The sequence below is a fragment of the Rhincodon typus genome, chromosome 9 (genome assembly GCF_021869965.1).
Source record: "Rhincodon typus isolate 14 chromosome 9, sRhiTyp1.1, whole genome shotgun sequence".
In the NCBI taxonomy this organism is placed as follows: domain Eukaryota; kingdom Metazoa; phylum Chordata; class Chondrichthyes; order Orectolobiformes; family Rhincodontidae; genus Rhincodon; species Rhincodon typus.
This window is the reverse complement of record NC_063340.1, coordinates 69,550,542-69,561,180: the sequence shown is the minus strand read 5'-3', so window position 1 is coordinate 69,561,180 and position 10,639 is coordinate 69,550,542. Positions and strand designations below refer to the sequence as shown.

General features: G+C 37.7%; 1 protein-coding gene across 1 annotated transcript in view; it reads left to right on the top strand.

Moving 5' to 3' along the window:
- LOC109927474 (calpain-2 catalytic subunit-like) overlaps window positions 1-10,639 on the top strand; it is a 30,051-nt gene that overhangs the window by 15,187 nt on the left and 4,225 nt on the right. Inside the window, exons 5-11 of the mRNA XM_048601342.1 lie at window positions 423-583; window positions 2,397-2,566; window positions 3,094-3,105; window positions 3,710-3,921; window positions 5,225-5,267; window positions 6,893-6,952; window positions 8,562-8,619. Coding sequence (XP_048457299.1) covers window positions 423-583; window positions 2,397-2,566; window positions 3,094-3,105; window positions 3,710-3,921; window positions 5,225-5,267; window positions 6,893-6,952; window positions 8,562-8,619 — 716 coding nt within the window. The remainder of the gene's footprint in view (window positions 1-422; window positions 584-2,396; window positions 2,567-3,093; window positions 3,106-3,709; window positions 3,922-5,224; window positions 5,268-6,892; window positions 6,953-8,561; window positions 8,620-10,639) is intronic.

Sequence of the window (10,639 nt, the reverse complement as noted above, 5' to 3'; positions counted from 1 at the left end):
AAACATTAAGTCTGATTTCTCTCCACAGATGCTGCCAGACCTGCTGAGATTTTCCAGCAATTTCTGTTTTTGTTTCTGATTTTCAGCATCTGAAGTCCTTTTGGTTTTTCATTCAACATTAAAGAATATAGGTTGCTAAAGTAAGGGAAATAAAAAGGTATAGGGATAGAGGAAAGGCTAACATTAACAGTAGGACTAATATGACAGGCCACATATAGGGTACAAACCCACTGGACTAGTTGGTTGAAGTGCCTGTTTTTGTGTTGTAATTCCTATGTAAGCATAATTCTAATTTGATTAAAGAAAGAAGTGAGAAAATTTTGTAACGAAAATCAGTTAGTTATTTGTTGAAGACAATTAAGTGTCTTTTTGTCCATAGTTCTCTTTAAGTTTTTGTTGGCTCATCCCCAATCTCCTTCCAGGATGTCATTTACCGACTTTCTCCAAAATTTCTCGCGAGTGGAAATCTGCAATCTCACTCCTGACACACTTAGCAGTGAAGAAGTTCACAAGTGGAGCATGATGATATATAATGGCACTTGGAGGTCTGGATCTACTGCAGGAGGATGTCGAAACTATCCACGTATGAAATTTCAATTTCTATCTCTTCTCCGTGGCACTGTCTTTGTATGGAGTTCAATTTACACATTAAGCAACTTAATAAATGAACACAGATCACATTGGTACTCAGTTGAGTGAACATTAATAGGCTTTATTAAATATAACTGTGTTTACATCAGAGAGGATAGGAGAGAACATCTGAGACCATCTGCACTCTGCTTCAGGTTCCATCTTGTTCTGCTGTATTGTGACATTACTGGTGACATAATCGCTAATCTTGCATCTTCTCCACCTATGCAGTTTATTAACATGCAGTTTGATATGAGATTCTTTTGAATTTGCATTGAAGATACTTTAGTGACAAGACAGTTTAATTTTCCTTGAATGGCTGGTACTTCAAGGTCAGATATTACTGCGTTACATTTTCTTCTCAGTCAAATCTGTACTGATCAGTCCACAATACCGCAGTTGAATATATTTTTAAAATAGCTCTGTGATCTCTTGTAACCACCTTTCCACCAGTAATGACAACACTTTCATACAAATAACCAATGTTCTATCAAAGTCTAATGTTGGTTTCCCTTCACATATTCTGTTTCTTTTTCTACTATTTTTTAATTGGGTTACCTATTTTTAAAAAGTGGTTTGATCAATATGTGTGGTAAAATACAGTGTTATATGACATATTATTTGTCTGTTTCTAACTAGCAATGAACAAATGAAACCATCTGTCTTGCCCTGTTAGAATGATGTGCATGGTGTTATGATCTCAATTGATGTTGTTACTGGACAAGGCAGATCCCTATTGATATCTAGCTTGATAGATCATTGTTTGATTTCTGTTATTTTAACAAAGTTGTCCTTCACTGAAACATGCAATGCTATGGATTTGAGTTTAACAATAAAACAGAAGTTTATTGCACAAAAAAATGAAGATATAATAGAACAAACCAAACTATTTACATTTAATGCAAATTTGAATGTTCAAAATAGACAGTAAAATACAATACTATTAATCCCAACAGCACCCTTTTACAATACTCCATGCCAATGAAAATTTCCTTCTCTGTCACACCTATAGGGTTTACATAGCTGATGCTTCAGTTCCTGATTTTGAGAATCTGATAGCCTCTGTCTTGAATCTTCATACAACTGAGCTTAGACTTTCTCAGCTTCAAATAATCCCCTTCAGGACCTTAAACAGACATTTCTGGAACTTTGAAACCAGTCATGTTACACTGTCGTAATCTATTTCTTAACAGCTCAAAAATATCTCCCCCCTTCAGGAGAAACTGTTTTACACATCTAGCTTCAACCAGGACATCTACAAACTCAAACCAGAAGGACTTTGCAAGATTTGGGTATTTCCCCTCAGTCAATAAAAAAAGGACAATTTCTGATCCTTCTTACTGAAGCCTAATGAATAACACTGTCTTTACTCTGTTGACTTGTTAAAACTTTCCCAATGAAAATAAATTCCCATTAGTCTACAAAACTATACCTGTCTCTTTTTTTTTTAAACAAAGCAAAGCCTCAGAAAGACTTACAAATTAATTGTTTAACTCCTTCATGCACACACAGACCAAATCCCACATATCACTAGCAATGTTCTTTCTAAGCTGTGTGGCTGCTTGCATTCTGATACTGTGTGCACAGCATTCGGTGTTGGCATACTGAATGCAGCACTGACCTCCAGTTCTGGAAGTCTCAGCCCTGCACTGACCTTGTCCCATACAGCCAGTAAGAAAATTAGAGGCAATGCTGGCCATCAGTTCATCACAGCAGCATCAATTATTGAAAGACTTATCTCACTCAGAACTGGTTTCCATTTATAGGAACATTTTGGACAAATCCTCAATTTAAAATCCAGCTGGATGAAGCAGACGAGGATCCTGCAGATGACGATGATAAATGTAGCTTTCTGGTTGGCGTGATTCAGAAGAATCGTAGAAAGCAAAGAAAAATGGGTCAAGACATGCATACCATAGGCTTCGCTATCTATGAGGCAGGTTTAAGGAGCTTCCTTATTTATTATGATCTCATAAAATAAGTTAAAGGGTAAAAAATAAGTAACAATTACTGTTGTGCTGATTTACATATAGCTGTTCAGACATTTGATGCAAAGGACAAGAAATCAATATCATAAACCTAATGCTGCAGATCGTTGAGACTGTCAAGATAGTGCTTCACTGAAATATAATTTTTCCCTTGGTTAGAGGTTGGGACTTTCTCTGCAGAGTATATGGCTCTGTTTTCACACTTACTTGTGTAAAAATATTGGCAGCCACCAGTGCAAATCTACTTAGATTGCTCTGTATCAAAGCTTTAGCACCATAAAATCTAATTTTATGGCACAGACATTATTAGTTCTGTCATTACTGCATTTGTGAAATGTTGTATGGGGTTCATTATTGTTACAGCACTTAAAAACATGACTTGAGTTGAGCTCAAAAATTTTTTAAAATTGCATAAATTTATAAATGCCTTATAGAACCCTTTGGACTTATGTTCTTGTCTTTCTTAACTCCACAGGTCCCTGACGAGGTGCGTATAAATAAGATCCAGCTTACAACATTAATTAGATTTTTATAAGATGGTAGTATTTTCTTAGTTTTTAATATTACTCTGAATTTCGTCCAATTAATCTTCAAACAAAGAAAAAAAGTACTGCAGATGTTGGAAATAAGAAACACAAGCAGAAATTGCTAGGAAAACTCGCAGGTCTGGTGACGTCTGCGAAGAGAAAGCAAAATTTACTTTTCGGGTTCAGTGACCCTTCCTCAGAAGTGAAGAAGTCAAACTCCTAGAATTTTTTCCACAATAGGCAGTGACATTTTGGGAGAGTACCCTTTTGGTACAGTGGATCTCCGTATTGACCTGATCAGTAAATAGATGTAATTTTTGTTTGAAAGGGCTGGATGTCATCTGATTTTTCTTGTCCCTTTGATTATCCCTACCAAAACCACATGCTGAAGGAGAATTTTAACAGTGAAATGGACACAGACTGGCAAATACTCCGCTGTTTCTGTTGCTTTCCTGATAATGGTGCTATCATTGCGAATATTATTATATATAGATTGTGATAACATTTCAAAAGAATTGTAAAAGCAGAAACAAGTTAATGTCATTTTCTTTTATTTGTACATAGTATAAAGACCGAACTAATATTCAGCTGAGGAGAGATTTTTTCATGACGCATGCAGCCAGAGCGAGATCAGAAACCTTCATCAATCTGCGAGAGGTCATGAGCCGTCTTGCTCTTGAACCTGGACAGTATTTCATTGTACCATCCACTTTTGAGCCACATAAAAATGGAGATTTTGCAATTCGTCTATTTACAGAGAAACAAACTGATGTTCAGTGAGTATAAACAATACAGACTTAGATATGAGCAAATGCCATGAAAGGCCACGACAGCTTGCTTTTCTTAATGCAAGCATTTTAAGTCAAGCGCGGGTAGTAACGTCAAAAGCTGCTTCCATTCATCAGCTGTAACCTCTGTGGAAATACAGTGGAAACTCACCATGCCTATGACCAAATCTCTCTCCTCTTGGCCTCTTCTACATGAAATTAAATGAAAGTGTAAATAATACATGAAGAATTTAGAGAAGCTGGAATTGCGTTTTTTGAGTAGAATAGTTTAAAGGATGTTTAATGTTCAAAATTTAGGTGGATTTTCATGGGGAAAACCATTTTTAGCTGGCAGGAAGGTTAGTACACCAATGACAAAGTTTTTAGACAATTGGCAAAAGAAGCAGAAGGGAGACAAAGTTTATTTTTATACAGTGTGTTATTATGTTATCATCCGGAATGCGTAATGCCTGAAAGCTAAGCAGAAACGGACTCAGCAGTAAGTTTCCTCTCAGAATTGGAAATGTACTGAAAGGGGAAGTTTTCACGGCTATGAGGGAGGAGCTGTAATAGAGTTAATTGGACGTCTGTTTGAATGAGCCTCCTTTTGTGCCATTTGATCATAAGTAATTTTATGTTTAATTGCCCAGCGTTCATCCTTCAGAAGAAAATAGTTCTACATGAAAACATTGCACATATTCTGTAAATGATATTTCTCCTTTTTGTCTGAAATTAAGATTCTATTCTTGTATAGTTTTGCTAAATCTCGGTCTCATCATTTTTGTGCACAAGCCTGTGCATAGATAAGTACTTTAATTCTACCCTAAGCATCTACAAATTTGTGCAAATAATTAATTTGGTCTTCACGAAATCATATTGGAAGCATTAAATCAACCTCTCACCAGTGACTTTGTGGGTTTGCATTTGGTAAAATCTGAACCATGCAGGTGAGGAAGGTGCCAGTTTTGATTTCCAGTCTGTGTTAGTCATTTGTAACCAGGAGACACTATACTTTATCTCTATCACATAGAAGCTTGGCAAGGTTTCCCTTCTGATATCTCTCTTGAGTCCTGTGTTAGAAAAGTCTGCATCCTGGTCAAATGTGAGATCAAACTCCTTTGTGATACACTTCATTGTAAAATACCCTGGAGGCAGTTTCTGGCCAGACAGGCACATGAAGAATATCCCAACATGTGCCACTGCATTTCCTTCAGACATGGGTCCTATACATTTAAGTGCAATGTACTCAGGATACATGGAACACATCTGAAAGATTCATTGCAAGTAATATGTATCATTTTCAATATTACAGAGTGATAGATGTTGAGGTTGATGCAAGACTGGAAGACGAGGAGGTATGTGTGACTATAATTGTCTTTTTTTTGAGGTGTTATAGGACCTGTTGTGATTTTGCTTATCCTTAATGTCAAAAACTTCATTATGAAATATCACCAACCACATATCCTAACTCTTACTGACATTTTTGCTGTCCTGACTTGCACTGGTATAAAATCCCATGTCTATAAGGCTACCAATTGCTTGATTTTTTTTTAGTAGGGTCCTTCTGCCTCTGTAAATGCCTAGCTTCTGGTTCATACTATGTGACTACTTGAACTTTGTGACTGGGTGTTGTCTGACTCTACTCTGAATGCTAGGAGTCACAACAGGTTTATAAGATGACTGAGTGGAGGTTGGGGAAGAACTGGAGAACTAGATAGAATACCCTGAAGAGGAAAGTTTGATTCAAAAAAATCTGTGAAGGTCATGATCAAAATTTATTTTGCTTCAGTCAGACTGCAACTTGAGTCATGGATCCAGTTCTGACTATTGAGAGAACCAACCATACGAGACAATGCAGAGAAGGGCTACAAGGTTGATTCCTAAGCAAGAATCTGGAAATATAAAGTAAGACCAAAGAAACTTGGATTGTTTAGATCTGAAAGGGCAGACTAAAGAGGCAATCATGTAAATGTTGTATTTCTGATTATAAATAGATTAAAAAGGTAGAATCTGAAATATAATGTTAAATTAAATCAACAGATAGGGCAAAAGTTTGATGGTTCAAACAGACTCTTAAGGACTGTTATTAAATTATTTGCACAACAAAATCAATGAGTGGAACAGTCTGTCAATAGTGAGGGCAAAACCCTGGAATAATTAAAGAACCAATTTGCATGCTTGTAGGATGAAAAAGGTAACTTCAATCTGATTGGATGACTAGATGGATTAAATGACCTTCCTTACCTGTAAATTCCATGCTATTTGTTGTAGATATTTGAGGCATATTGACAGCTCACCCTCTCATGCTACCTGTGGAATCTGATCTTATTTGTTGGTTGCCATTGAGATCCTAAAGGGTTTTGATTACTTCCTTCTGACATTGAATGTGGAGGGAGTGGGTGGGAAAGAAACTCCCCAAAGGTGTCTTTGCCCTGTCAACTATAATCTCCAGGGCATGTGAGCCGTGTTGGGCTTAGACCCACACACATTACTTTGTGCAGTGGTACACTGGAACAGATTCTCAGTTCGACGACAGTTTGACATTTTGGTTCCCGAGCATAGGCTTAATCAGTGACATAGTTGTTTGCTGTTTTGTGCTTTCTTGAAGGCTAGTTCAAGCTGTAGGTGGATATAGTCAGGGCACAGCTCCTCATTCCATCTGCTGAGGATGAGTAGCCCTTGACAAAGTCAGTGGACGGGCTGGCTTCCCTTACAAAATAATGACTCTGATGACTGGAACTGGGACCCTTCTCTTACCCCTCGGTTTTGGTTAGGATGGTATAGTAATATTTCTGCTGTGTTATCAATGTGCTGTAATACTGTGTATCATTCAAAATTACTAATATGTGAGTTTTTCCATTTTAAATAAATCTGATTCTTGGAAATGCAATGTTTATAGTATTGCCCTATCAAAATTTCTTTCTAGTTGTTTATGGTTATATGCATACGCAATTCAATTCTTCTTCAATAATTCCTAAAGGTTGATGAAGACGATATTAGTGCCAATTTTGAGACTTTGTTTGATCATTTAGCAGGGCAGGTAAGAAATTGACATTCTCTACTAGAGTTGTTCCACATGTCTTTTGTAACTTTAATTTCGTGTATGCCGCTAGAAGAATATTCTATTATTTTAATGTTGCCTGCTCTAAAGCAAATTGAGATAAAATATGCTTATGGACAGTAATTTTACAGACTGAATTGCTCTACAGAGAGCTGGCAAGGACAGGGTATGCTCTGTGGTGACCTCCTGTGCTGTTATAAGTCACTGCCAATAGAATAACAGTGAGCCAGCAAAATATACCTAGCTCTTACCAATTTCTTTGAATCATCCTGTTTTCATGTTAATTGCTATCTTAAGCTCTTCCTATAATTTTATTACCGAGGCTATATTACCTTCTTAAAGTCTTCTGATTATTTTATTTATTGTAAATTCAAATAGCCAAGCTAATATATTTTGGACCATCCTGAGTGAATTTCACACATTCTACCAAGCTACATTATTTGAGAAAAGATTGTTGCCTAAGCCCCACTTACAAGATGCATCCTGAGCTTGACAGAAAACAGTTTAATTTATTGTGTGCTGATTCCAAGTGCGTCAGCAAATATGAACACCCATTCCCACACTCATAACCCAATGAATATTCCGTTATAATTAAATAAATATAAAGATGGTAAACAAAAAATAAATTTATTTGAAAGGCAGCTAGCCATTACATCTAGAATTAAAAATAGATTAAATAGCAGATCATTAATCCACAATCATTCAAATATGAAACAAAGTGTTTAAATATTGCAACTAGAAGTAAAGGAGTATGTTAGTGGCAGGAGTTCTCTCATTAGCTTGAAAGGTTAGAGCAAAATTGAGTTTTAAAATGTGTTTATAAATTGTACAGGGAAAAGAACAAAAATATTTTGACACAAGTGGAAATGGTGAGGGCCACGGGATAGTCAAAGAAGGAGAATGGCTACTTAGGGATTAGCGAAGGGTATCTTACCTTTCAGAATAATGGGATAGTGGAAACATTCAATATTTCATCAGATTTTTTAATGGTGGAACAGGATTGGTAGAGTGTCTAGGGATGCTGTCAAAGAGCCATCACAATTGTTAAACATTCATTGGGAAAATGTAATTAATTCATTTTGTCTTAATATCAAAAAGCCACTTGAACTGGATATTTTCCAAAACAACTTAAAAAATAAGAACTGTGCCAAAGACTTCAAAGAAGAAAAAAATGTTACAGTTAGTTCAAGAAAGAGGGAAAGGAGAAGTCAGTAATTATAGGGATTATCACCAATATAAGCATTACCTTTGAAATGGTAAGTCTTCCATCCTTTAACTAATTGAAAACAAGATGACATGGATTAAGGATTATCACTGAAAGAACATAGGGAATATTAATAAAATGTTTTTAAAGAGAAGTTATACAGTAGAACTAGAAACACTAAGATGCTAGGGCAGTGACCATGATATTAATTAAAAACAAGTTGGATAATTATTTGAAAAAAAAACAGGAAAAATATTCACCCCATTATTTTTGTCCACTTGGAAGGAAGTATTAGCTTGGTATCACCTGATTTGTTTGAATTTGGGCTCCTTTCCTGTGAAAGGTATGGTAGTTGAATTCTGATTTCTTTTCTTTCAAAATCAGGATGCAGAGATTTCTTCCTTTGAGCTACAAAGAATACTGAACAGAATTGTGTCTAACAGTAAGTAAAGGATCATATTACATAAATTTATACCAGTAAATCTGTGCTGGTACACGAATCAAATTGTTAATGTAATGCTAACCATGTGCATTCCCTTGATAATATGGAGGGAGGAAGTGTTACTTAACACTCCTGGTCAGATAGTCTACTTGTTGATGAGACCGAACGCGGACAGATTTGTGGGAAGATTGGAAACACTTGATGATCCAGCGATTGAAGACTGGATTGAGGACAGACAGCTGATTGTTGTGTCCAGGAGCCTCAACATGAGTGAGCAGCATGAAACCTAACCCATCTTAAAGCTAGTGGTTCCCAGAAGCTCAGAGACATTGTGACTGGTGCAGAATATGAAGTGTTTACAACAAAAAAACAACCCGCTCAGCTACTTCGAAGTGTCAGTAAGCTTGGAGCAAAGAGACCCAATGGGCCACTGAATTTGTTCAGTTTTCAATTCCAGATCCAGTATTGGCCAGGCAAAAGTAACACAAATGCAGATGGACTTAATTGGAAGACTGATGGTAGGAGGCAACCTGCACCTGCCCATGTGAAAGGGGCTGTGGCTGATACTGTGCCAATAACCAAATCAAATGTAGCATTCCGATATTGTTACTCTATTACGTTCCGTCGATAATTCATCATAGTTTCACTGATGCAGTTATGAATGAGAGCTAAATCAGGTCCAGACAGGTATGCGTTCACCTTTGCCATCTATTTTGAAAGAGGACTTCAGACAGCATCAGCTGATTCATGTGAGCATCAGAAGATTGCATCATTGTTGGAAGGCTTGTCATCCATCTAACCCAGGGCCAATCTCTAAGGGAGTCCAGGTAGGCACGGAAACTGTTGAGGTGCTGGAAGAGAGTCAGGGAGAAGGATGGAGTCCTCTATTGGCTAGCTTTTTTTTCCTGTATTCATTAATGGGATGAGGACGTCGCTGGCTAGGCCAGCATTTATTGCCCACCCCTAATTGCCCAGAGGGCAGTTCAGAGTCCATCACATTGCTGTGGGATTGGAGTCACATATAGTCCAGACCAGGTAAGGATGGCAGTTTCCTTCCCTAAAGGACATTAGTGAACCAGATGGGTTTTCTTGACAATTGACAATGGATTCACAGTCATCATTAGATCCTTAATTCCAGATATCTTATTGAATTCAAATTTCACCATCTGCCGTGGTGGGATTTGAACCTGGATCCCCAGGACGTTGTCTGGGTCCCTGAATTAAGCAGTCCAGCAATAATACCACTAGGCCATTGCCTCCCCTAAGCTAATGACAAGGAGAGAGAGAGAGAGAAAAAGAGAGAAGCAACCCATCTTTCCCAATGGCCTCAAGTATCAACCACTGGTTGCAGTTCACGATCGAGCAAGATATCAGGTGACTAAAAAGCCGATTGGCCTGAGCAGACAACAGTATTACTGGCTTGGGATGGCTTCTGATATGAATGACTAGCATCAAAATTGGGAGCGATATTCTTTGGCCAAAGCAGGGAAGCAACTTCAAACCAGCATGAGATCTTTGGTCCTAGCAGTGGATTTTCTGGTCCTCGACACCAGTAAAAATAAGATTGAACCCGTTCTTGGACTTACCGATGCCTTCACCAAGTTCACACAGGCCATTCCCGCCCCTGACCAAAAGGACTCAATTAAAGCTGACGTTTTATAGGTAATTGGTTTTTCCTTTTTGGCGTTCCATGTCAGATTCACAGTGATCAGGGATGCAAGGTCGATGGTATTGCCAAGAGCTACAGCACCCAGCCCCATCATTCACAGGGTAATGGACAGTGTGAATGATTCAACCATCCTCTACATGACTATTTGCTTACCTTGCCTCCTAACAGTAAACAAAAGTGGTGTGACTACTACAATACAAGCTGGTTTATGCTTACAACAGAATCCTAACAGAATCCAAAGGCTGAGATAACAAGGTGTAGAGCTGGATGAACACAGCAGACCAAGGAGCATCAGAGGAGCAGGAAGGCTGACGTTTCGGGCCTAGACCCTTCTTCAGAAAATGAAGAAGA